Below are 27,974 nucleotides of genomic sequence, written 5' to 3'. Positions count from 1 at the left end.
GTGGAGAGTCTGGTTGCTAGGTGGCGTAGGCAAGAACAGGAGAGGAGGAGCAGTGAGTCAGTTAGAAGGAGAACTCCATAGGGCTCAGTGAGGAGCAGACCTGTGGGGCTGATGCTGTCTAACAGCGCCCGCGCAGTGACTACAGACGGGGGAGAACGGTCAACTAGGAGTGCTGCCTGAAAGCCAGCTTCAGCTAGAGAGTGCACGGAGTGGGAAGTAAGGAGACTTCTAGAGAGCACCAGGCCCAACCGGGCGGCAGATCCCGAAGCGAGGATAGATTCACCTTTCCCTGCTAAACCTGCCGGTGTGGGGCTCTTAAAGCCCACACCACAACACTACAAAAGCCGCAGCCACGTAACCGCAAGATTGGGCCCATAGGTCACAGGAGGCAAGAGGCTGGAGTGGCCTGGTCCGGGGAACAAGCACACGGCAAAACAAGAAGGGGAGAGAGGCTTGGAGCATCTTCCCTGGGTGACCCCCATAGGGACTCAAAGTCGGGGTCACCCCAAACCACCAAGGGCTAAGGAAGGCGAGTCAGTAGTCACCCTCATAAAGTCAGCCTGAAGGATACCTGGTTCCTACCTGGTTCATCTCAGCTACGCCCGGGTTACTCACCCTGCCATCAAATGTGAGTAAAAACCCTGAAAGACATCCTGCCTGTGTGGTCATTCTGCGACTTGTGGTACTACAAACCTACACAGGGCCCTGGGGCTTGCCTCACTCTCAGGAGGCTCCTACATCTAACTGCACACACCATCAGCCCCAGGCGACCCTCAACCTGCAGTGGCGGTCCCTACTGGCCGCAATACTGAGAGTGGCGTCACGATCAAAACCGAAGATTCCCTACCTGTGACCAGCACCAGCTACGTGGAGTCCCTGAAGGTATGCACCGATACAACACCTGTGGGGCTTCACATCTGGCGTCACGAACAGGATAAGGACTAGACCTGTCCAGACAGGTGACCATGTGCCTGGGCGGTCCGCTTGAAAAATTGGAAGCGCCGCCATATTGCCACCATGAAAAGCGCGCTGAAAAACAACAGCAGCCCGCGCTGGAAGAAGTTACCGCCCACGAAGAGGTGTGGCTACCCAGAGATCCCCTGCAGAGTTCTGACCTTGCCAGCTATGAGAGTGGAAGCGTCGAGAAACGGCGGAACAGAAAGGGAGCCACAAGCCTGCTGCTGGGAGAGGAGCTGCTGAAAGAGGCAGAGCAGAAACTGGACAGCTTGTTACAGGAGGCAGCGAAGAGTCCACTGCTGGGAGATCGTGCAGAAGACGGCGCAGAAGAAATGGCGTCTGACCGCAGGAACCCAGAACCAGGCTCCGCTGCCTGGTGGTATCGGGAGCTGGCCCAGTTCTGTGACCGACTGGAGACCCGGGTCATAGAGCAGATCAGGGAAGAACGCACGGAGCTCCTGGAGATGGCTGCGGCGGTGCGGACCTACGAGGAGGGAGCCGCGCGACGCATGTCGGACCGAGCGGCGACGACGCAGACCCCGATGCAGCCACAGATGGGTGAGTCGAGTGATGCCCCGGCCAGCACAAGTGCCCCGACCCCTGCTGCCACGCCCGCGGTCCCCGAAGAGGCGTCCGGTGCGGCGACGCTGAAGCAGGCCGCAGCCACGCCAGGTGCGGCCTTCCAAGCCCCGGCCGCCGCAGCGATGCCCTGCTCGGCCCGCCAAGCCCAGACTGCTGCAGCGACGTCCAGCCCAGCTTGCACAGAGCCCCCTGCAACAGCGACACTGATCCAGGCCGCCGCCATGCCAGGCGCGGCCCGCCAAGACCAGGCCGCCGCCATGCCAGGCGCGGCCCGCCAAGACCAGGCCGCCGCCATCCAGGGCGCGGCCCGCCAAGACCAGGCCGCCGCCATACAGGGCGCGGCCCGCCAAGAAAAGACTACCTCAGCATTTACCCCGGCCTGTAAGGCCAGAGCAGACACCGCTCCCCGGTCCACAGAGGTTCCTGATAGGCAGCCCACGGTGGGTGAAGACCCTGCATATTGGCAGATGAGGGCTGACCTGGAGGCCAAATTTCCACAATGGTTGGTGAGCCAGTACATACCCCCTCCGCATACCCCAAAGAGTCTCCTGCTAACTCCTGCAGCAGCTACACCAAGGAGTCCCTCACCTGGGCCGGCTGAAGAGCATCCATCCCCGGCACTGCCACAGCTGGAGTGCCAGGAAGAACTAAGGGGGAGAGGAGGCCAGGAAGCAGAAGGGTTGACTCCGACTCCAGTGCCACCCGCGGCAGATGTGTATTCAGAGCCGGAAATGCTGCCATACTCCCGCTGGGATGAGGAAGACCTGACACCGTCTGTTGACGAAGATCAGCCCCAAGACCTCACCTGGGAGTTTGTGAGCTGCCCTCTACAGAACCCAGCCCGCAAGACACGGCGACACCGAACACAGTGTGCTCCAGCCCCACAGTCTCCAGAGCAGAAGGAAGTCACCGCCAGAGACCTACAGGAGAAACGGTCCCTGAGAAGGGCCAAAAGCCAGGCTAGAGGACCCCTGTGTTATGGCGTAGTGGAAGACTTTAATCTGAGAAGCGGCTATGGATTTATTGTAGCACCTGGCATCAAAAAGGGAATATTTGTTAACAGGAGAGATGTCAGCGCACACCTGCCTAGAGGACACCCTGGCAGAAATCTGAAAATGGGAGATTCGGTACAGTTTACCATGCACCAAGGTGAAAGGGGATTGTACGCACTTGATGTAGCCTTACGTACCAGCAAACCCTACAGCCATCCCATGCCACAAGAAAGACAAGAAAGACAAGAAAGACAAGAAAGACAAGAAAGACAAGAAAGACAAGAAAGACAAGAAAGAAAAGACAGAGATACAGAAACAGATGCAGAAAAGGAAACAGACGAAGACCAAGAAAGGAAAGATAAAGATCCTACAGATGAAACAACCACGGACGACGACGGAGAGCAAGAAAGTCACAGGTGCCGGTGCCCTACATGCCCACGCCCTAGTGAAAAAGAGGAGTAAAGTAAAGGAAAGTAAGAAGTTTTGACCAGTTAAAGTTTGAAAAGTTTTGTTTGCAACGTTTAAGAAATGCGCCCACAAGAACTATTGTGAGAAATAAACTTTAAGGCTATGAACTTGCTATAGCCACAAACTCTCGCAGTGTAAATAGTTACACCAGTGGCACCACCACCAGGGCCAGCCTGTTTAGGGGCTTGGCTCGTCTGCAACCAGGGGGGCCCGTCCGTAGAAAAGGGCCTTGGCTCACCTGCGACCAGAGAGCACGCCTGTTTATGGGGCCTTGGCTCACCACCACAAAGAGGGTACCTGGTCAGCACCAACTGTGGAGGCCGCCTCTGAATCCTGCCAGAAGAGGCTGACGGCGCGGATCCACCAGGCCAGGTATACCCTGAAACCACCAGCCCATGAAAGCCGCCTCTACATCCTGCCAGAAGTGGCTGAAGTCGCGGCCAACGGGAGAGGAAGATTGGAGGAAAGGTCTGGAGAAACGGATGGCCCAGACCTGGTTACCAAAAGGACCGGTGACCTGCCTCCTGAGAGGGTTTTGGGTGGGTTAACGGACTTGTGGGTGGAGGGTGGTGATGTCTGATACCTGGTGCTTTTAAATGTTTTAATGTTTTATGCATTTTAAAATGTTGTCTTGCAGCCCGAGGACGTGCTGGTGATAACTAAGGGGGAATGTGGCGCCCCTGACCTGGTCAGGCACCACTGAGTACTGCACCCATGCTGGGGACAGTACAATACAGGTGATCCAGAAGGCTGACTGGGGTGTGGTACACAGGCGCATAGTGATCAGGTCTCACACATGTACCCATGAGAGGACCCCTGGGGATCCCAGGAGGGGGCAAGCCTTCTCCTTCACTGGAATAGTGGAGGGGGTAGAGCCTCCATCTCCTCTCAAGGGGTGTGGTGGAGAGTCTGGTTGCTAGGTGGCGTAGGCAAGAACAGGAGAGGAGGAGCAGTGAGTCAGTTAGAAGGAGAACTCCATAGGGCTCAGTGAGGAGCAGACCTGTGGGGCTGATGCTGTCTAACAGCGCCCGCGCAGTGACTACAGACGGGGGAGAACGGTCAACTAGGAGTGCTGCCTGAAAGCCAGCTTCAGCTAGAGAGTGCACGGAGTGGGAAGTAAGGAGACTTCTAGAGAGCACCAGGCCCAACCGGGCGGCAGATCCCGAAGCGAGGATAGATTCACCTTTCCCTGCTAAACCTGCCGGTGTGGGGCTCTTAAAGCCCACACCACAACACTACAAAAGACGCAGCCACGTAACCGCAAGATTGGGCCCATAGGTCACAGGAGGCAAGAGGCTGGAGTGGCCTGGTCCGGGGAACAAGCACACGGCAAAACAAGAAGGGGAGAGAGGCTTGGAGCATCTTCCCTGGGTGACCCCCATAGGGACTCAAAGTCGGGGTCACCCCAAACCACCAAGGGCTAAGGAAGGCGAGTCAGTAGTCACCCTCATAAAGTCAGCCTGAAGGATACCTGGTTCCTACCTGGTTCATCTCAGCTACGCCCGGGTTACTCACCCTGCCATCAAATGTGAGTAAAAACCCTGAAAGACATCCTGCCTGTGTGGTCATTCTGCGACTTGTGGTACTACAAACCTACACAGGGCCCTGGGGCTTGCCTCACTCTCAGGAGGCTCCTACATCTAACTGCACACACCATCAGCCCCAGGCGACCCTCAACCTGCAGTGGCGGTCCCTACTGGCCGCAATACTGAGAGTGGCGTCACGATCAAAACCGAAGATTCCCTACCTGTGACCAGCACCAGCTACGTGGAGTCCCTGAAGGTATGCACCGATACAACACCTGTGGGGCTTCACACCATTATACTAGCAAACACTCAGTGTACCTAGTGGCATCATATACGTGGCTATTGGACTTTGCTATAGTCCCACTAGTGCCAAGACATTTGCAGAGCGCATCTGCCTGCATTGCACACTCCAACAAATTATAACGAAGCCATTATACTAGCACACACTCAGTGTACCTAGTGGCATCCTATACGTGGCTATTGGACTTTGCTATAGTCCCACTAGTGCCAAGACATTTGCAGAGCACATCTGCCTGCATTGCACACTCCAAGTTTTTTAAACTCAGCCATTATACTAGCAAACAGTCAGTGTACCTAGTGGCATCCTAAACGTGGCTATTGTACTTTTGTCAATTCACAGTATTGGAACGTTATTTGCAGCACGTCTGCCTGCATTGCACACTCTAACTTTTTTAAACTCAGCCATTATACTAGCAAACAGTCAGTGTACCTAGTGGCATCCTAAACGTGGCTATTGTACTTTTGTCAATTCACAGTATTGGAACGTTATTTGCAGCACGTCTGCCTGCATTGCACACTCTATCTTTTTTAAACTCATCCATTATACTAGCAAACACACAGTGTACCTAGTGGCATCCTATACGTGGCTATTGGACTTTGCTATAGTCCCACTAGTGCCAAGACATTTGCAGAGCGCATCTGCCTGCGTTGCACACTCCAACAAATTATAACTAAGCCATTATACTAGCACACACTCAGTGTACCTAGTGGCATCCTATACGTGGCTATTGGACTTTGCTATAGTCCCACTAGTGCAAAGACATTTGCATAGCACGTCTGCCTGCATTGCACACTACAACTTTTTTAAACTAAGCAATTTTACTAGCAAACACTCACTGTACCTAGTTGTATCCTAAACGTGGCTATTGTACTTTTGTCAATTCACACTACTGCAAATCTATGTGCAGCACCTCTGCATGACAACCTCGTGCTCTGTTTTTAATAAGCTATAATGATAGCACAAAATACTGCCATTTTGTGGCATCATAGAACTGGCTGTTGTATTCCATTAGTGCCCCACTGGTGACAAGCTATTTCTAGCACCTCTACATCACACCCTCATGCACATTTTGCTACGCTAATGTTATAGCAAACTCATGGAATTCATTGCTGCATTTCATAATTCGGAGGGATAGAAAGTCAGGCTTCCTTTAGCTTTTCCTTCTGTTCATAGACAGCATCTCCAAGACAAATTTCCCCTCCACGTCTAAGTGTGGAGAGGCAGCTAGTGCGCATGCGTGTGCCGATGTACCCCAGCTGCAGCATAATTACAGTGTTTCGCCTAGTGAGTATGCTCAGCCTGACTGTGCCATTCCTGACGCTAAGTTTTCATTTCGGGATACAGCGCATGCTCCCACACTAAGTGTGAAAAGCCTCTTTGCACAGGTGCTTGCATTCCGTGCCGGGTCTAAGTCCTGTTTTGGGCATAGACACCATGCTAAAGCTGATAGTCTTTTTTCAGAGACTGTATTTCATGCTACTGAGCATGCTCAGGCACTTACTGCATCAGAGACTAGGTCCGGTAATGAACTCTTTGGCCCTGGCCCTGATGTGGGGGTCCCATATAGACCACAGGGCATCAGGTGTCCTCCCAAATGGCTTGCAGAGGCCCACACCTATGACTTGTCACCGCATTATTGATGCTCAGACGATGACTGGTGAGGTGTTTGGGTCATGGCAGCCATGAGGTCATCATTGAAGTTGCGTTTCCAAATAGGACGCTAGTTATGCCACTCATGACGTGTCACTCTACTTTTGTCTCCAGGAGGTGCATTGTGGTTCACCCTGGTTTGGGGCGGACCCAGGTTATAAAAGGGGCTGGAGCCAACAAGGAGGTGCGCAGTCTTCTATTATGCTCCGAAAGAGCACACCTCCATGTGTTGAACCCATTGCGGCTTTAGGCCAGAGGTAGGCAGGGATCGGGTGGTGGATGCAGGCCACCACCACAGTTGGTAACGCAGAACGGTTAAGACCAGCTCCTGTCCTAACAGTCCTGCTTGTGCAGCCCAGTGGCATTAACAGGCCTGCTGCTGCTGATGCGCCTGCTGTCCACAGGTGTGGCCCCTACGCACACGGTCAGCGTACTCAATGGCCCCTGTGTTGTTAACAGGGAGTTCCTGGGCTGGGTGGGCATGTGGACCCTGTGACGCTAACAGGGCTCACAGTCTCCAGATCCGAATGGCGTCTAACTCGGTTCAGGCTACTATTAGTTTCATAGCCACACAGCTCTGTATCCTCCACCGAACCTTCCAGTTGCCAACCTCTCCTTTTCCAACTGGGAGCACGGTGGACACTGACTGCTGATGGGGATATATACCTTTCTCTTTCTTTTCTTATTAATTTTCGTTATATAGCGGTCACAGATTATATACCACTTTATCCAAATCTGCCAGTCCCACTGTAACAGATGTTGTTTCTTCAGCAAATGTTACAGTTGCTTAACCACCAAATCCACGGACCAAAACTTTTTTCCCCTTTCCAACACACCTGTTCCCCTTTCCAACAGCATCTGTCCTTTTTCAACTCATTTTGGGATATGACCAAAAGTGCAACTGTGCAGGGACACCGTACTCAACGCCATCTCAGCACAGCAGCCATCCCTCGGTCCCTCCGATGTGGACAAGTAAAAGACCATTTCCTCCTATCCATGACAAAGCGTTGAGATTCACTCTGTGCAGCACTGGTGTTTAGTGGACAAGTAGATCTAAGATTGCGTACCACCTTCTGCAGATACTCCTGTATACGTGCGTCTATTTCTATGGCAGGAATTAGTTCGCCAAATTTTGTCTTGTACCGGGGATCTAACAGTGTGGCAACCCAGTATTCAGGATTACTTCAAATTCATACAATCCGAGGGTCATGTAGGTAGTGCAGCAAGAAGGCGCTCATGTGTCTTGTGCATCCAGGAGGACCAAGTCCTTGGTGTGTTGGTGGCAGAGAGGTGAGAATCGTGCATCCTTCCTCTGCCCTCTACCCACAACCTCGCACAACCGAAATGTGAGCAAGCTCTCACTCATCTGCTGAGTCTTCCATGCCCATCGCCAGTTTGTCCTCCATTTCTTCGTGGGCTCCTGCACTTTCATCAACACTTTTTGCTGATACTATGCGCCCTTGTTAATCCCTCTCCCTCACCATGAATGCCGCATAGGTGCCGCTGACCATCTGGACCTCGTAGATCTTGTTATCCCTTCCGCATATGACTCCTCCTGTACTTCCTCCCCTTCCTCTTGTCCCAACACCTGACTCAGAATAATAATTACAGTGTGCTCCATCATGTAGATGACCAGAATTGTCACGCTGAGAATGACATTGCCAGTGCTAAACATCTTCGTCGACATTTCAAAACTGTGTAGCAGGGTGCATAGGTCCTTGATCTGACACCACTCCAGCAGCGTGATCTGCACCACCTCTGGATCAAGTTATCCCAGGCTATATGTCTTACCGTATTTCAGCAGGGCTCTGCGGTGCTGCCACACACGCTGCAACATGTGCAGATTCCAATTCCTGCGTGTCGAAACATCGCATTTACGGCGTTTAACTGCCAGACCCTAAGACTTCCGGAGTGATGAAAGTTGTTGAGCTGCTGTGTGCGCACGATGGAAGTGAGCACATAGCGAGCGTGCCCACTGCACAAGGCCATGTAGGCCGTGATGGTGTTTTAAAAATTGCTGGCGAATTCGGTTCAACACGTGAGCCCTAAAAGGCACGTGTGTCACATTGCCCTGAGGATGGCCCGCAGCCAGGTTTGCATCATTGCCGCACACGGCTGTTAAGTCACCAACGTAGTCCGCTCCGTCAATTTGTACTCCGGTTGCCAGGTGACAACGTGTTCCTTTCATGAATAGTGCTGATGATGTGAGAGTAGTCGATGCCAGCGGCGCAGGTGGACGCAGGTTATGCTCACCCACTGGGCTGCATTACCTTGACAGATGCAGAATCTCTGGCTGAATGTAGCTGGTGGGTATCTCACAGATGAAATACCATCATTCAGCTACAACCAATGGGAAGACACCACACCCTTTTTTATGCCCATCCTGTCTGCAGACCACTGCCAGACATAGCTATGAACCTCTGGTTAATTTTACCCCCAGTTCAGTTTTATGATTTTGTGTGCTTGTTACCTGACTACTTTTCCTGCTTGCTGTTTATGTACCTTGTTGGCCGATACGCATTTCAACTCTGCTTGTTTTCTGATTCTTTCCTGGCCGTCCCATTCTGTTCCTGTTCCTCAATTAATGTTTTGACCCTGCCTGACTACTATTCTCTGTAATAGCGGTGTGACTCACATTTCCCATACATTTCAAAGTAAAGCTTTGACCGCCTGATGGCATTGAGCTCTGCTGCCAGCATAGTAAGGAGGTGTGTGGTAGTCCTTGTGCGCAGTTGCAAGGAAGGGTGGCCTGACCACACAGGGTTTGCGCCAAGGTAGAGGACCCACACGAGGTTGAAGAGGCAGAAGCAGTGTATTAACTTCTACATACAGAACAAGGATTGAAACAACTCGTGGGGACGGCAAGACTTGTACAGCAGACCCTTCTCCATCTCTCACCATAGTTTGCCAGTGCCCAGTCAGTGACATGTAATGACCCTGTCTATGCTTACTGGTCCAAGTATCTGTGTTGAAATGCACCCTGTCGCACACAGATTTTCTCAAGGAAGTGGTGATGTTGTGTGCGACATGCTGGTGTAGCGCGGGCATGCTTTTCTTGGAGAAGCAGTGGTGATTGGGCATGTGGTACTGGGGCACAGCGACAGACATAAGGTCTGTAAAATCCTGTGTGTCCACTACGCGTAAAGGCAGCATTTCGGTAGCCAACAGCTTACAGAGGGATAGAGTCAACCACTTAGCTTTGTCATGGGTCGCAGTAAGTGGCCTTTTATTTGACCACATCTGAGGGAAAGAGATCTGGCTGCTGTCTGTAGACGGTGTTGAGTAGGGTGTCCCTGGAAAAATGCAGGTTTGTGAGAAAAGTGCAGGCGGAGACATGATGTTGCCTTCATCTTGCCTTCAGATCTGTTCATCTTGTATCATTTTTAAAAAACACATCAAGCAAGGGTTACTCCAAGCGGAGTCTACCTTTTTTCCCAACATTGGGCACACAGACACCCCATCAGTGGCAGCACTTGTGCCCTAGTTGCAAACAGGATGTTTTGATTTGCATCAAGCACATTCCAAATCCACAAGCATTTACTCTCCCCAGGATGACACAGGGGTAGTAAATTCCTTCTGGATCCATGACTTGTTCATTTTGATGAACGTCAGTGTGTCCACATTGTCACTGGACAGACGCGTGCGCTTATCTGTCAGCACACACCCAGCAGCACTGAAGACACGTTCAGAGACAACGCTGGCAGCTGCACACGACAAAATCTCCAAGGCGTAACTGGAGAGCTCTGTCAATTTTTCTAGATTTGAAGCCCAAAAGGAGCAAGGCTCCATTTGCAAAGTCATTGCATCGATGTTCATTTGGAGATACTCCTGTATCATCCTCTCCATCCGTTGACTATGTGTCAGACTTGTTGTCTCTGGTGGCCTTGCAAAGGAGGGTCTAAAAAAATTATGAAAATATTCCATAAAATTGCTGTTACCAGCACCAGATACGGTCCTACTGGTACGGGTAGACTGTTGAAGATGACGATGCCGTCCCATGTTTGTCAAGTTACAACTGGGAGAATCACTCCCTTCACCTGCACGGTTGTTTGGTGTAAAAGCCGAGCTAAGATCGAGTAACAGCTTATGCTGATACTCCAGCATACGTGCGTCCCTTTCTATGGGTGGAATTATGTCACAAAATTTGGACTTGTCCCGGGGATCTAATAGTGTGGCAAGCCAGTAGTCATCATCACTTCTAATTTTGACAATCCGAGGGTCATGTTGGAGGTAGTGCAACAAGAAGGCACTCATGTGTCTTGCGCAGCCATGCGGACCAAGTCCACGCTGTGTTTGTGGCATAGAGGTGCTAACCGTTCTTTCTTCCTCTGACATCTCCCCCCAACCTCTTTCAACTGAATTTTGACCAAGGTCTCCCTCATCCGCTGAGTCTTCCATGTCCATGGACAGTTCGTCCTCCATATCTTCATGTCCTCCTGCACCTTCCTCAACATCTCGCCTGCTACCATGCGCCCTTGTTGATCCCTGTCCCCCATGGTCCCATGCCTGCCGCGTTGGTGATGATGAACGTCTGGACCTTGGTGATCTTGTTGTGTCTTGCGCATATGAATCCTCCTGTAGTTCCTCCCCTTCCTGTTGTCCCACCCCCTGACTCCGAATAGTGTTTAGCGTGTGCTCCAGCATGTAAATGACTGTAATCGTCATGCTGATAATGGCATTGTCAGCGCTAAACATATTCGTCGCCATGTCGAAACTGTGCAGAACGGTGCATAGGTCCTTGATCTGAGATCACTCCATCAGGGTGATCTGCCCCACTTCTGCATCTCGTTGGCCCAGGCTATACATCATGACGTATTGCACCAGGGCTCGCCGGTGCTGCCACAGTCGCTGTAACATGTGGAGAGTTGAATTCCAGCGTGTCGCCACATCGCATTTCAGGCGATGAACCGGCAGGCCGAAAGACTTCTGGAGCGATGCAAGTCGCTCAGCTGCGGCGGTTGAACGGCGGAAGTGAGCACTGCAGACAGTTTACGTGCCCTGGTCAGAAGGCCATCTAGGCCGGGATAGTGTGTTAAAAATTGCTGGACAACAAGGTTCAACACGTGAGCCATACAAGGCACGTGTGTCACCTTGCCCAGGCGAAGGGCCGCACCCAGGTTTGCAGCATTGTCGCACACGGCCTTACCAGGCTGCAGGTTGAGTGGAGACAACCATTTATTAAACTCGGACCGCAGAGCTGACCACAACTCCTCAGCTGTGTGACTCTTATTCCCAAGACATGTCAAGCTAAAGACCGCCTGATGCCGTTGCGCTCTGCTGCCAGCATAGTAATGAGGGGTGCGTGATTCCTTCTGCGCAGTGAGAACGCTGGTGGCCTGACCAGGCAGGCTTGGGGCGGAGGTGGAGGACCCAGATGAGGTGGAGGATGCAGAAGCAGTGGCGGAACTTGGACAGACAGAGGATTGACACACAAGTCGTGGGGACGGCAAGACTTGTGCAGCAGACCCTTCACCATCTATCAACATAGTTACTCAGTGCCCAGTCAGCGACATGTAACGTCCCTGTCCATGCTTACTGGTCCAAGTATCGGTGGTGAAATGCACCCGTTCACACACAGAGTTTCTCAAGGAAGCGGTGATGTTGTGTGCGACATGCTGGTGTAGCGCGGGCACACCTTTCTTAGAGAAGTAGTGGCGACTAGGCATCTGGTACTGGGGCACAGCGACAGACATAAGGTCTCTAAAATCCTGTGTGTCCACTAGGCGGAAAGGCAGCATTTCGGTAGCCAACAGCTTACAGAGGGATAGAGTCAACCTCTTAGCTTTGTCATGGGTCGGAGGAAGTGGCCTTTTATTTGACCACATCTGAGGGACAGAGATCTGGCTGCTGTGTGTAGACGGTGTTGAGTAGGGTGTCCCTGGAAAAATGCAGGTTTGTGAGGAAAGTGCAGGCGGAGACATGATGTTGCCTTCATCCAACGTAGGTGCTATCGATGTCTGAGAGAGCTGTACACACTCACTTGTTTCCCCTTCCAAACCAACTGACGACCTACCAAGCAAACTGCCTGTTGCGGTTACAGTGGTGGACGTTTTGCGTGGAAAAACAGGTGTGACAGCTGTCCCCACAGTCCTAGAAGATGAAGAGCGCGCGGATGCACTGGAAGGGGCGGGCGGTGGATGGTTCGCTCCGCTAGGCCGCATTGCAGCACAGTGAGCTTCCCACCGGGACCTATGGTATTTATTCATGTGACGATTCATGGAAGAAGTTGTCAAACTGCTGAGGTTTTGACCTCTACTAAGAGAATCATGACAAATTTTACATATCACATGATTTGGGCGATCTTTTTCTATGTCAAAAAAGGAACAGGCTAGGCAAGGCTTAGAGGCCATGCGACCTGTTGATGCACCCCGAATAATGCTCATAGGCAGAGTGGTGGCTGAGGATGCAGTTGTAGACGTGCTACCAGTGCTCCGACTCTGTCCAGGAAGGCGCAAGGTAATTTCGTCGTCGGTTGCATCCTCCTCCACCGCCTCTGTTGACCTCCTCGAGTGCCTGACTGGGGGTTGACAGTAGGTGGGATCTAGAACTTCATCATCAATTGTTGTGTTTGCACTCCCCTCCCCCTCAGACCGAGCCTCTTCTTGCCCTGACCGAATATTTAAGTTGTCATCCCAATCGGGTATCTGCGTCTCATCTTCATCAGTATGTTCCTCATTGCCTATAACCACAGTTGTTGGAAAGGCAGCATTTTGGTAGCCAACAGTTTGCATTTTATGAAAGTCAACCTCCAAGCCATGTCATGCCCTTCTAAAAGCATGTATAACACAGCGAGGGGACTCCAACCACAGTCTCCCTCGTTTCCACTCACTGGGCCACACACACCCCACTTGACTGGCATCGGTTGAGCTCCCTTTTGAAAAAGAAAAAGATGCTTTGCATGAAGCACTCTCAAAAATACGCGTGCCTTTCCCGTCCCCTGGCTGACCCAGGGGAAGAAAAGTCCTCTGAGAGCCATGACTTGTTCATCTTGGTTCTTTTAGAGACACAGCGAGGGGACTCCAACCACAGTCTCCCTCGTTGCCACTCACTGGGCCACACACACCCCACTTGACTGGCATCAGTTGAGCTCCCTTTTGAAAAAGAAAAAGATGCTTTGCATGAAGCACTCTCAAAAATACGCGTGCCTTTCCCGTCCCCTGGCTGACCCAGGGGAAGAAAAGTCCTCTGAGAGCCATGACTTGTTCATCTTGGTTCTTTTAGAGACACAGCGAGGGGACTCCAACCACAGTCTCCCTCGTTTCCACTCACTGGGCCACACACACCCCACTTGACTGGCATCGGTTGAGCTCCCTTTTGAAAAAGAAAAAGATGCTTTGCATGAAGCACTCTCAAAAATACGCGTGCCTTTCCCGTCCCCTGGCTGACCCAGGGGAAGAAAAGTCCTCTGAGAGCCATGATTTGTTCATTTTGGGTCTTTTAGAAACACAGCGAGGGGACTCCAACCACAGTCTCCTTCGTTGCCACTCACTGGGCCACACACACCCCACTTGACTGGCATCGGTTGAGCTCCCTTTTGAAAAAGAAAAAGATGCTTTGCATGAAGCACTCTCAAAAATACGCGTGCCTTTCCCGTCCCCTGGCTGACCCAGGGGAAGAAAAGTCCTCTGAGAGCCATGACTTGTTCATCTTGGTTCTTTTAGAGACACAGCGAGGGGACTCCAACCACAGTGTCCCTCGTTGCCACTCACTGGGCCACACACACCCCACTTGACTGGCATCGGTTGAGCTCCCTTTTGAAAAAGAAAAAGATGCTTTGCATGAAGCACTCTCAAAAATACGCGTGCCTTTCCCGTCCCCTGGCTGACCCAGGGGAAGAAAAGTCCTCTGAGAGCCATGACTTGTTCATCTTGGTTCTTTTAGAGACACAGCGAGGGGACTCCAACCACAGTCTCCTTCGTTGCCACTCACTGGGCCACACACACCCCACTTGACTGGCATCGGTTGAGCTCCCTTTTGAAAAAGAAAAAGATGCTTTGCATGAAGCACTCTCAAAAATACGCGTGCCTTTCCCGTCCCCTGGCTGACCCAGGGGAAGAAAAGTCCTCTGAGAGCCATGACTTGTTCATCTTGGTTCTTTTAGAGACACAGCGAGGGGACTCCAACCACAGTCTCCCTCGTTTCCACTCACTGGGCCACACACACCCCACTTGACTGGCATCGGTTGAGCTCCCTTTTGAAAAAGAAAAAGATGCTTTGCATGAAGCACTCTCAAAATTACGCGTGCCTTTCCCGTCCCCTGGCTGACCCAGGGGAAGAAAAGTCCTCTGAGAGCCATGACTTGTTCATCTTGGTTCTTTTAGAGACACAGCGAGGGGACTCCAACCACAGTCTCCCTCGTTTCCACTCACTGGGCCACACACACCCCACTTGACTGGCATCGGTTGAGCTCCCTTTTGAAAAAGAAAAAGATGCTTTGCATGAAGCACTCTCAAAAATACGCGTGCCTTTCCCGTCCCCTGGCTGACCCAGGGGAAGAAAAGTCCTCTGAGAGCCATGACTTGTTCATCTTGGTTCTTTTAGAGACACAGCGAGGGGACTCCAACCACAGTCTCCCTCGTTTCCACTCACTGGGCCACACACACCCCACTTGACTGGCATCGGTTGAGCTCCCTTTTGAAAAAGAAAAAGATGCTTTGCATGAAGCACTCTCAAAAATACGCGTGCCTTTTCCGTCCCCTGGCTGACCCAGGGGAAGAAAAGTCCTCTGAGAGCCATGACTTGTTCATCTTGCTTCTTTTAGAGACACAGCGAGGGGACTCCAACCACAGTCTCCCTCGTTTCCACTCACTGGGCCACACACACCCCACTTGACTGGCATCGGTTGAGCTCCCTTTTGAAAAAGAAAAAGATGCTTTGCATGAAGCACTCTCAAAAATACGCGTGCCTTTCCCGTCCCCTGGCTGACCCAGGGGAAGAAAAGTCCTCTGAGAGCCATGATTTGTTCATTTTGGGTCTTTTAGAAACACAGCGAGGGGACTCCAACCACAGTCTCCTTCGTTGCCACTCACTGGGCCACACACACCCCACTTGACTGGCATCGGTTGAGCTCCCTTTTGAAAAAGAAAAAGATGCTTTGCATGAAGCACTCTCAAAAATACGCGTGCCTTTCCCGTCCCCTGGCTGACCCAGGGGAAGAAAAGTCCTCTGAGAGCCATGACTTGTTCATCTTGGTTCTTTTAGAGACACAGCGAGGGGACTCCAACCACAGTCTCCCTCGTTGCCACTCACTGGGCCACACACACCCCACTTGACTGGCATCGGTTGAGCTCCCTTTTGAAAAAGAAAAAGATGCTTTGCATGAAGCACTCTCAAAAATACGCGTGCCTTTCCCGTCCCCTGGCTGACCCAGGGGAAGAAAAGTCCTCTGAGAGCCATGACTTGTTCATCTTGGTTCTTTTAGAGACACAGCGAGGGGACTCCAACCACAGTCTCCCTCGTTTCCACTCACTGGGCCACACACACCCCACTTGACTGGCATCGGTTGAGCTCCCTTTTGAAAAAGAAAAAGATGCTTTGCATGAAGCACTCTCAAAAATACGCGTGCCTTTCCCGTCCCCTGGCTGACCCAGGGGAAGAAAAGTCCTCTGAGAGCCATGACTTGTTCATCTTGGTTCTTTTAGAGACACAGCGAGGGGACTCCAACCACAGTCTCCCTCGTTTCCACTCACTGGGCCACACACACCCCACTTGACTGGCATCGGTTGAGCTCCCTTTTGAAAAAGAAAAAGATGCTTTGCATGAAGCACTCTCAAAAATACGCGTGCCTTTCCCGTCCCCTGGCTGACCCAGGGGAAGAAAAGTCCTCTGAGAGCCATGATTTGTTCATTTTGGGTCTTTTAGAAACACAGCGAGGGGACTCCAACCACAGTCTCCTTCGTTGCCACTCACTGGGCCACACACACCCCACTTGACTGGCATCGGTTGAGCTCCCTTTTGAAAAAGAAAAAGATGCTTTGCATGAAGCACTCTCAAAAATACGCGTGCCTTTCCCGTCCCCTGGCTGACCCAGGGGAAGAAAAGTCCTCTGAGAGCCATGTCCACATTGTCAGTGGACAGACACGTGTGCTTATCTGCCAGCAGACCCACAGCAGCACTGAAGACAGGTTCCGAGAGAACGCTGGCTGCAGGACACGACAAGATCCCCAAGACGTACGTGGCGAGCTCAGGCAATTTATCAAGATTGGAAGCCAAGAATGAGCAGGGCTCAAGTTGCACATTAATGGAATCGATGTTTCCTTGCATATACTCATATATCTGTGTGTCCTCCTCTTTTTCCTTGTCCAGCTCTTTTGTTTTCGCATGAGTATATGTCCTTGTCACTTTCCCATGTGTTGTGAGTTGTTTGTGACCTTTTGGACACCTTTGAGGGTGTTTTCTAGGTGTTTTTCTGTGTTTGTGATTGCCTGCCATTGTTTCCTATGCAGTTCGAGTTCGGTTCGTCGAACGTTCGACGAACCGAACTCGAACGGGAGGTCCGTTCGGCGAACCAACCTCGAGCCGAACCGCGACCGGTTCGCTCATCTCTAGTGAACAGACAGCTTCTTTAGCAATGACCTTTTGTGGCTTACCCTCCTTGTGGAGTGTGTCAATGACTGCCTTCTGCACATCTGTCAAGTCAGCAGTCTTCCCCATCATTGTGTAGCCTACTGGACCAGACTAAGGGACCATTTTAAACGCTTAGGAAGCCTTTGTAGGTGTTTTGTGGTAATTATTCTAATTTTCTGAGATAATGACTTTTGGGTTTTCATTGGCTGTAAGCCATAATCATCAACATTAACAGTAATAAACACTTGAAATAGGTCCCTCTGTGTGTAATGACTAGAGTTGAGCGCGGTTCGCGGTTCGAGGTTCTCCAGTTCGCAGCTTGAGTGATTTTGGGGGGTGTTCTAGATCGAACTAGAACTCAAGCTTTTTTGCTAAAATTCGATAGTTCTAGATACGTTCGAGAACTGTCCTAGCAGCAAAAAGCAGGGCTTTTTACAGCTACAGTGTGCAGGAGCCATCGCTGGCAGCCTGCCACAAGCTGGTAACCAAGATAAACATCGGGTATCCAACCAAAGCGCTTTGGTTAGTAACCCGATGTTTATCATAGTTACGTGCAGGAAGCCCACACTTCCCCGCTCAGCTCGCTCCACCCCCTCCTGCCCGCGGCATGTACACACACACACACACACACACACACACTCTGCACACACACTCTGCACACATGGTCCCGCTCGGCTTACCTGCGGTGATGAAGTCCCGCCATCCCGACCTCAGCGCTGTCACTGTCCTCCATGGCCGCCGCTTGTCACATCACCTTCTCTCGCTTCCGACCCGAGACTGACTAGCGGTGACGTCACGGGCCTCTCGCGATACTTGGCTGTGAAGGCGGCGGTCATTGAACTCAGTGACAGGGGCTGTCGGCAGTGCTGGAGATCAGCGCAGGTAATGTACCTCGCTGACAGCAGCACTTGTCATGCCCTGCAGTGACCTGGGCTGACCCATTGATGTTAGCTCAGGTCACTGCACTGCTCTCCCAGCCAATGGGGAACATTCTGCTCTTCATTGACTGGGACAGTGTGGATCGTCATGGCAACCCCTTGGATTACACCAGACCTGGATTTGTTTTTCTTTCTAATAAATTGGTTAAAGAGGGAATGTTTTGGGGAGTGTTTTTTCAAATAAAAATGTGTTTGTCGTCTATTTTTTTTTATTACTGACTGGGTTGGTGATGTCAGGTATCTGATAGACGCCTGACCTCACCAACCCCAGGGCTTGATGCCAGGTGACATTACACATCTGGTATTAACCCCATATATTACTACGTTTGCCACCGCACCAGGGCGCGGGATGAGCTGGGGCGAAGCAGCAGGATTGGCGCATCTAATGGATGCGCCACTTCTGGGGCGGCTGCGGCCTGCTATTTTTAGGCTGGGGAGAGTCCAATAACCATGGACCTCCCTAGTCTGAGAATATCAGACCCCAGCTGTCCGCTTTACCTTGGCTGGTGATCCAATTTTGGGGGGACCCCTACGTGTTTTTTTTTTAATTATTTATTTAATTTAAAATAACAGCGTGGGGTGCCCTCAGTTTTGGATTACCAGCCAAGGTGAGGTTGCCAGCTGTGGTCTGCAGGCTGCAGCCGTGTGCTTTACCCTAGCTGGCTACAAAACTAGGGGTAACCCTACGTCATTTTTTTTTTTCATTTTTTTGGCTAAATACAAAGCTAAGCACCCCTTAGTGCCACATGAAAGGCACCAAAGGGTGCAAAATTACAAAATGCAGGAGAGTGGGACATTATGTGTCTTTCTGCCATTATAATGACAGAAAAGACTGATATGAAGTGCACAAGCACAAGAAAATCACCAGAGCGCTCTACGCTGTGAAAAGCAGTAGAAAATGGCACTGGAGTGAACATGTGACCGCCTCATGTAGGATGAAGCTATGGATCCTGGGCAAATTTATGCATTTACCCTCATTCAGTTTTTTTGCAGTACACAAAAAAAACGGAAGGCACACGGATGACAAACAGATGACATACGGACCGTCTACGGAACGGAAACGGATGCCACACGGATGCACCCGTGAAAAAAAATGGACTGTTTTTTGCAGACCGCAAAAATGGATCGGTCGTGTTAATGTAGCCTTATTCTGATCTGCCGTTTATAAACAGCAGGCAGAAATAAGTGAATAGCGCCCCCCGGCGTCAGAAAATCTCCGGGGTTTCAGGGCTAGCTGAGACCCTGGAGATCATGATTCAGGACGGTTTTTCCGGTCCCCGCTCACGTGATCAAAGGTATACACCGTACACCGATGATCACGTTACAGTAAATGACAGCGCCGGTAAAAAATTATTTATCTCCCATCTGGCATGAACAAACACTTCTTCTCCACTTCTTCTCCTCTTCTCCACTTCTCCACTTCTCCACTTCTCCACTTCTCCACTTCTCCACTTCTCCACTTCTTCTCCACTTCTTCTCCACTTCTTCTCCACTTCTTCTCCACTTTGCTGCTGTTCTGCAGCTACTGTCTGTCTGTATGGAGAAGAGCAGACAGCAGCTGCAGAACTACAAGGCTCAGCATACTCCATCCAGGACTGTATGCAGGAGTTTTTTGCCCACCAAAAAAATGACGTGGGCTTCGCCATATTTTTGTATGCTAGCCAGGTACAGCAGGCAGCCACGGGCTGCCTCCAACCCCCAGTTGCCTATTTGTACTCGGCTGGGAACCAAAAATATAGGGAAGCCCATTTTTTTTAATTATTTCACTTATTTCATGAAATAATTAAAAAAAAAAACGATGTGAGCTTCGCTCCATTTTTGTGTCCAGCCGGGTACAACTAGGCATCTGGGGATTGGAATCCGCAGCACAGGTTAGCCCGAGGTTTCTGGGCGCCTCTGCTGCGAATTTCAGTCCGCAGCCGTCCCAGAAAATGTCGCTCTCATAGAAGTGCCATCATCTGGCGCTGTATCCAACTCATCCAACAGCCCTGGAGCCGGGTGGCTTGTTGGGTAATCATGAGTTAATACTGGCTTTGTTTTACTAGCCAGTATTAAGCCAGAGATTCTTAATGTCAGGCACGTTTGACCCGGCCATTAAGAATCTCCAATAAAGGGTTAAAAAAAAGACACCACACAGAGAAAAAATACTTTAATAGAAATAAATACACAGACACATTAGAGACTCCATCTTTATTACCCCCTGTCAGCCCTCCACGATCCTGCTCTTCTGTCTTTCTCGTTCAACAAATGCAGCTCTGCTACATCACTGCTGCATGGGGGAAGACGCTGCTTCCCGTGGAGCATTCACTCCGTGAAAGCTGCACGGAAAGCAGTGCTGCTAGCGGTAACAGCGGTAACGCTGACAGACGCGTTACCATAGCAACGGTGCTCCCGGAGCCGCGGTTAGCGGTGACGTCACCGCTAACTGCGTTGCTATGGCAACAGTGATCTCCGTTAATGACCGGCTGTGTCAGCCGGTCCCTAACGGAACGGGGAGTCGACCGTGTGCTAGAGCATGTCGCCGGTACACGGCGATACACAAATGTGCACCGTGTACCGGAGAGATGCACTCGCAGGTCCTACATGACGCAACATAGTCATGTGACCAGTCTGTAGCCAATGAGATAATAGCCACGTGACTGGTCACATGGCTATTTTGATGTCACGATAGGTCCTGCATCTCTGCTGGCAGTGCCGGTCACCGGGAGGATTCAGCGATCATCGGATGGAATAGCGGCAGGAGACAGAGTGCAGGAGGGATCGCGGGGACCGGTAAGTGTTATGGCAATGTTTATTAACTGTTTGTGTACATTTATCATGCATTTTTATGTGTTTGTGATTGCCTCCCATTATAGCCTATTGGTTCGAGTTCGGTTCGTCGAACGTTCGACGAACCGAACTCGAACGGGAGCTCCGTTCGGCGAACCGACCTCGAGCCGAACCGCGACCGGTTCGCTCATCTCTAGTAATGACTCTATATAAAATATAGGAATAGATCACTCTTTGTGTAATGACTCTATATAATATATAGGAATAGATCCCTCTGTGTGTAATGACTATATAATATATAGAAATAGATCCCTCTGAGTGTAATGACTCTATATAATATAAAGGAATAGTTCCCTCTGTGTGTAATGACTCTATATAATATATAGGAATAGATCCCTCTGTGTGTAATGACTCTATATAATATATAGAAATAGATCCCTCTGAGTGTAATGACTCTATATAATATAAAGGAATAGTTCCCTCTGTGTGTAATGACTCTATATAATATATAGGAATAGATCCCTCTGTGTGTAATGACTCTCTCTCTCTCTCTCTCTCATTTTGGAGAGAAATCTATCCTTTTAATACACTTTTGTTAAGCAGTGTAAGTTTAGTATGATGACAGATTCACTTAGATCCTTTGAAAAATGATAGTCTTCACCTTGAAGACTTTGCCTCCGAGATTGGAGTCTTGAATTACCGTAATATTTCCCAAAAGCAAAATTAGTTTTTACAATGAAATCTCATCTTACAGTTACCTTTGTGCCCAAGGTAAATTTTCCTTCTATCTCTGTCTTTAATGTACGCTTCTTCCTGCCGCTTATCTTTATCCTTTATAGACCGTGGAAGGTCAAGAAACACGGAGAGAGTTGTCATCTTGAGCTCACCATTTCTTCACTGAGGACGGACTGAAGGAGCCGGTCTTCTGCAGAACAAAGACAACAGCTTAAAGGGGTTCTCTCTTTAAAAAGGTTACACCATTTGATTTTATAGCCTCTTTGCTGCAGTTTATTGATGGCTTCTGAATGAGTTAACTGAGAGTCCATCAGTAAGCTCACTGTGACAGCCAGATAGACTTGCTTACTCTTTTATCTGTCTTTTTCTGACTCCTCGGCTGATTTATGACCTGAGATCACATCAAAGTTAAATGTGCAGATAACTAAGCAGCCTGTCAATGTCAAATGTTGTAAAACTCAGCTATTCAAGTCTATGGATCCGTTTTTTGGGGGTTTATTGTCCACATTGAAAAATAACGGATCATACTCTGATCAACCTGAGATCAGAGTCTGATTAGCATAATTGGAACGTTTTTCTCGTATGGAGAAATTACAGTCGTGTGACCAAGCCTTAAAGAGATTCAGTCACCAGGTTTTTGCTCCCCCATCTGAGTGCAGCATAATGTAGAGACAGAGACCCTGATTCCAGCGATGTGTCACTTACTGAGCTGTTTGTTGTCATTTTGATAAAATCACTGTTTTCTCTGCTGCAGATCCAGCAGTTATACAGCGCTTGTGAATATGCTGGACTACCTGACATCACACCAAGTAATCCTGTAATGATAATCTCCTGCTGATTAATCAGTAATTTTATCAAAACTACACTAAGCAGCCCTGTAAGTGACACATCCCTGGAATCAGGATATCTGCCCCTACGTTAATCAGATTAATATCATCACCTGTAATGTCCGTTTTACTTTGGCATAATGCCCACCCTTTAAATCTGTCACCAGGTTTTTGCTCCCCCCATCTGAGAACAACAAAACGTAGGTGCAGAGCCCCTAATTCCAGTGATGTGTGACTTACTGATTTGTTTGATGTCATTTTGATAAAATCAAAGTTTTCTCTGCTGTACATCTCATGAATATGCTGGACTACCTGCAGCACGCCAAGTAGTCCTGTAATGATAATCTACTGCTGATTAATCAGCAATTTTATCAAAACTACACTATGCAGCTCTGTAAGTGACACATCGCTGGAATCGAAATTTCTGCCCCTACATTATGCTGCTCTCCGATTAGGTGGAAAAAAAACCTGGTGACTGATTCCCTTTAAATGGCTGTTATCTTAATTTTCATTTAATTTTCAGTTGGCTCTAATGGGTGGAGACTAACTGCTATAATGTCTCACATGGATAGCGTGTCCCAAACAGATAGATGGACTTCTGCTCTTATTTCTCTGCAGTAGCCAGAAGAGTCATTAGCAGCAGCATAGAGAACATTACGCAGCAAAATTGAGCTGAATCTAAAGCGCTAAAATAATGTAAAGCTGCATCACCATCTTCCTGTGTCTGCCTGTAAAGCTGCAGCACCATCTTCTTGTGTCTGCCTGTAAAGCTGTAGCACCATCTTCCTGTGTCTGCCTGTAAAGCTGCAGCACCATCTTCTTGTGTCTGCCTGTAAAGCTGTAGCACCATCTTCCTGTGTCTGCCTGTAAAGCTGCAGCACCATCTTCCTGTGTCTGCCTGTAAAGCTGTAGCACCATCTTCCTGTGTCTGCCTGTAAAGCTGCAGCACCATCTTCTTGTGTCTGCCTGTAAAGCTGTAGCACCATCTTCCTGTGTCTGCCTGTAAAGCTGCAGCACCATCTTCCTGTGTCTGCCTGTAAAGCTGCAGCACCATCTTCCTGTGTCTGCCTGTAAAGCTGCAGCACTGTCTGCCTGTAAAGCTGCAGCACCATCTTCCTGTGTCTGCCTGTAAAGCTGCAGCACCATCTTCTTGTGTCTGCCTGTAAAGCTGCAGCACCATCTTCCTGTGTCTGCCTGTAAAGCTTCAGCACCATCTTCCTGTGTCTGCCTGTAAAGCTGCAGCACCATCTTCCTGTGTCTGCCTGTAAAGCTGCAGCACTGTCTGCCTGTAAAGCTGCAGCACCATCTTCCTGTGTCTGCCTGTAAAGCTGCAGCGCCATCTTCCTTTGTCTGCCTGTAAAGCTGCAGCACCATCTTCCTGTGTCTGCCTGTAAAGCTTCAGCACCATCTTCCTGTGTCTGCCTGTAAAGCTGCAGCACCATCTTCCTGTGTCTGCCTGTAAAGCTGCAGCACTGTCTGCCTGTAAAGCTGCAGCACCATCTTCCTGTGTCTGCCTGTAAAGCTGCAGCATCATCTTCCTGTGTCTGCCTGTAAAGCTGCAGCACCATCTTCCTGTGTCTGCCTGTAAAGCTGCAGCACCATCTTCCTGTGTCTGCCTGTAAAGCTGCAGCACCATCTTCCTGTGTCTGCCTGTAAAGCTGCAGCACCATTTTCCTGTGTCTGCCTGTAAAGCTGCAGCACTGTCTGCCTGTAAAGCTGCAGCACCATCTTCCTGTGTCTGCCTGTAAGGCTGCAGCGCCATCTTCCTTTGTCTGCCTGTAAAGCTGCAGGACCACTATACTGTGTGCTGCTCTCCCTTTTCCATAGACTTCAATGTGTTCTGTAACCTGATCCCTCATTGAGCTAATAGTAATCCTTGCCTTGGCCAAGATGGAATGAGCGGTGAGTTTAAGAGTCAGAAAAAAAAAAAAAAGTAGTTCCTAAGAGGAGACTGGACCTGCTTTCTCTGATAGGATCAGATATTTTTGTGGTATGTGTGCTTTCAAATTTTTTTATTAATGTCTTTATTTTCACGTCAAGATTTTTATTAAATAATATATATAATTATTTATCTTACAATTTTCACACTGCTCACTGGGGCTATTGTAGACTCATACTTCCTTTCCTTTCAGAAAGAATTTTCAGCAGGTGCCATATCATTACAGACAGGATCACAATTACAGGTAAAAGCTGATAACATGGGACCCTCAATCACAACAGGTGATGTCACATATCCCCCTGTTCACAATGACCTTCACACACTGAACCAGAGGTACACCAGGGAAATGATACACCGGTAGGCCCTGGCGCTAGGTATAAAGGAGCAAACACTCAACTGAGGTTGAACCCTGCACTCCCTAACATCCCTAGATGGGTCCTTCCCCCGTATGCCGTCACTTAGCTAAAACCTTGCTGACCCCAAATTTGCCCTCACTGGTGAAGACCAGCAAGACACTACAATAAGACAACACGTGGAAGGTAAGATAAATGCGTGAGGAAAGACACAGCAAAAAATACTTCTAGGTTTCTTCAGGATGAAACTTTGCAGCTGCAATAGAAACGACACCTCAGCTATTGTCATGTCCCCACCAAAGTCAGCTCCTGTGACTTCTGCTTCGATCACCAGGCAGCACTGCGTTCCCGCTGTTGATAGTGCTGGTGATAGGAGAGGAGTCAGTGTTAGTAACTCTGGTGGGCACAGGCTCCGCTCATCCACTAGGCTGGGTTTCTCTGGGACCTGCAGTACCACTTTCTGACTGTAGGTGGCGTGTGTCATTCAGCTGAAGTTACCACCATTCAGCTACTGCCAATGGGAAGACACCACACCCTTCTTATTCCCCCTCCTGTCTGCTAGTCTCTGACAGAGATAGTTCTGTATTCCTGCTTGTGTCTGGTTCCTGTTCTATCCTGTCTATTGATCCCTGTGTTGACCTCTGCCTGCTCATTGGCTACTCTTCTGCCTGCCGTTTTTGTACCTCGCTACCCGATCCGGATTTGACCTCGGCCTGGTTTTCTGATTACGTCCTTGCCTGTCTGATTTTGTCCCTGATTCTGCATCTCCTAGTTTGACCTTGTCTGACTACTACTCTCATCGGACTGCAGAATTCCACAGGTAGTGATCTCCAGGGCCCTGTGTAATTCCAAATCCCTGTATAGGGGTTAAAAGGTTTCAGGGTTCTCAGGGTCCTGCTTTGTAAGTGGCTTTCCTCTAGCCTGTCCATTACAGCCAGTCTGAGTCTGTGGTTCCAGGCAGGTGTTAGAGCTATGCAGCGACAAACTCCTTCAACATGCTAAGCATAGGTATGAGCTATAGCCAGCATAGGGAGGAGTGAGGATCAGATATTCATAGCAAAAGGGAGTGGCTGCAGCTGAGGTTACAGCAGGATAGAAATGAATTAACCCCTTCAGTAACAGATGGATCTAAATGTGCTCTTGTAGCACCCCTGAAGCCATCAGGGTGCTGCAAGGATGCAGGGCCTACCCCCTTAGGGACCCGGAGATCCAGTGCCAGTAACACCAAAAACCCAGGTAATCACAGTTTACCCCAACAATCCCCCATACAATGGTACTAAGCTAGGGTCAGACCAATGGATGGCCGCCTAGAGGTGGAGCCAGTCCAGTCCATTAGGTGGGATGGGCGGACTGAGGACAGAGTAGTCGGTACAGTGTGGAGTGTGAAGGGGGACATGAAGTGACGATCTGACACGGATTAACAGTGACCTGGTATCCAGGAGAAGTGGTTGCTGTTGGAGTACGGTGGAGTACTCCGGGAACTACGCACCGACGGGGTACAGGACCCTAGGACAGGAAAGAGCTCCAAGCCGACCTGTTAACACCTGCACAGCAAGGGGACCATCAAAGACCTCGCTGACCCTAAGAATCCGAAGACTCAGTTGCAAAGGGAGAACCGGGGACAGGACCAGAGACTCCAACCCCACAGGGTTCACGCTACTGTCGGGTGGACAGAAGTGGACAAACCACCAGACGGGGATCCCCAGTTGCTCTACACCATGGGGACCCATTTACCAGAGACAGGTGCAGGGGAAGAAGGTACCAGATAACCAAGCTGGCACTGGCACGAAGGGGACCTGGAGGCGAAACCAACCGGCCTCGGGTAACCAGTTATCAGCCTGCCGTGAGTAAAACCAGTTGCCCTAAACTTTGGTGTAGACTCCCTTCTTCTAACACCTGTCACATCACCCATCCTCTGGGGCCCGGCCCTGCTTGCGGAGGGCCTACTCTCCAGGCTGCAATTAACAACAGCCCCAGCAGTGACATTCTGCAGCGGCGGCTCCATACCTTTAGCCGCAACACCGCAAGTGGTGTCACGTATGAACACTAATGTAACCCCTTGTAAATATGTCCCCATTACAAAAAGGGCCCAGGGCATGGGACCGGGCAACGGCCACCACCGTGACATCCCCCAAGAGAGAGTGGGTGCTACAACCCAACTCAGGGTAAATGATGAGCGGGCTCTAAAGCAGATCTGTGATCCATGATACGCTGTGACCTTCTGAGCCCAGATCGCCCCGAGATCACATCAGACCATGATGCACTTGTGACACTCTGTACATATGTTGTTGAAACAACGGGATGTTAGAGTCTAAAAAAAAAAATAAGAATAAAAGTGATTGCTTGTGCTCAGGAAATCTTAACAATAAAGAGTGTGAAACTCTCCAAATGGCAGTGGTAATCTCAGTACAGTAGGATATAATAATAAAGTCCATCGGTATCACCAGTGTCCCTTTTAATGAACTGGTGGTCAGATTAGTTTTCTTATAAAAGTAAATAACCCAATCGAAAATTATACACAGATTAACAGAAAAATGAATAAAAGTACGGACAGCAAAATTTGTGTCAGCAATGGGTTAATCACAGATGCTAAAGCCGATATTAATGATTCCATCCAGTAATGAAACATAGTCATTGCATCTGGTGATATTGGGATAATCGGTCACTTCGGAATTTCAAGAGGTAAATAAAGATGAAAGTCGCCGCTGTATTCTGGATTAGGGGAATCCTATTCACTGTCATTCATTTATCTCATCACCGCACCAACAGTCCATGAATAAGTCACCTACAGGGTCAGAATTATCAGCTAAGACTCCAGATAATGCACAGAGGTCCTGATATCTCTGCACAATATCAGCAAGTCATTGTACACATAAGGAGAGAAAATAGAAATAAAAAATCCAGGCTTTTTCCAATGTAGACGATGCAAAGCGCGTTGGATCCTCGTACTGAAGAAGAACATAACAGATGCCTCCAGGAAGATCTTTCATCTTAAGCAACTTATTAATTGTTCCTCAGCAGGTATCATCAATTGTATAGATTGTGATCTGTGATACGTAGGGAAAACTGCGAGGGATATGAAACCACATATTAGGCCTAAAACACACGGCGAGAAAAATGGTGCGAGTGGAATGCAATAAAAACAATAGCCTTCCACTCGGTCCAATATTACTCCATGGGGCAACTCTCATGAGCGATTATTTTCTCAGCCCTAATCGGACTGAGAAAACATTCGCAGCATGCTGCGGGTACAATGCGATCCTGTTCCACTTGCACCCATTCAAGTCTATGGAGCGAGAGAAACATCACACTGCACTCCCGTTACACCAGTGTAATGCGAGAGCAGTGCGAGAATCGCAATAGCTGGCAAT

At 49.6% G+C, this 27,974-nt stretch overlaps 1 protein-coding gene across 1 annotated transcript in view; it reads right to left on the bottom strand.

Annotated features, from left to right (window-relative positions):
• LOC142301995 (aspartate aminotransferase, cytoplasmic-like) overlaps positions 1-21,625 on the bottom strand; it is a 60,718-nt gene extending 39,093 nt beyond the window's left edge. The window contains exon 1 of the mRNA XM_075343067.1: positions 21,508-21,625. Within this exon, the coding sequence (XP_075199182.1) occupies positions 21,508-21,625 (118 nt within the window). The remainder of the gene's footprint in view (positions 1-21,507) is intronic.
• Positions 21,626-27,974: the final 6,349 nt, after the last annotated feature.

This window comes from Anomaloglossus baeobatrachus, chromosome 4 (genome assembly GCF_048569485.1).
Source record: "Anomaloglossus baeobatrachus isolate aAnoBae1 chromosome 4, aAnoBae1.hap1, whole genome shotgun sequence".
Classification (NCBI taxonomy): domain Eukaryota; kingdom Metazoa; phylum Chordata; class Amphibia; order Anura; family Aromobatidae; genus Anomaloglossus; species Anomaloglossus baeobatrachus.
This window is presented reverse-complemented; position numbering and strand designations above follow the sequence as displayed.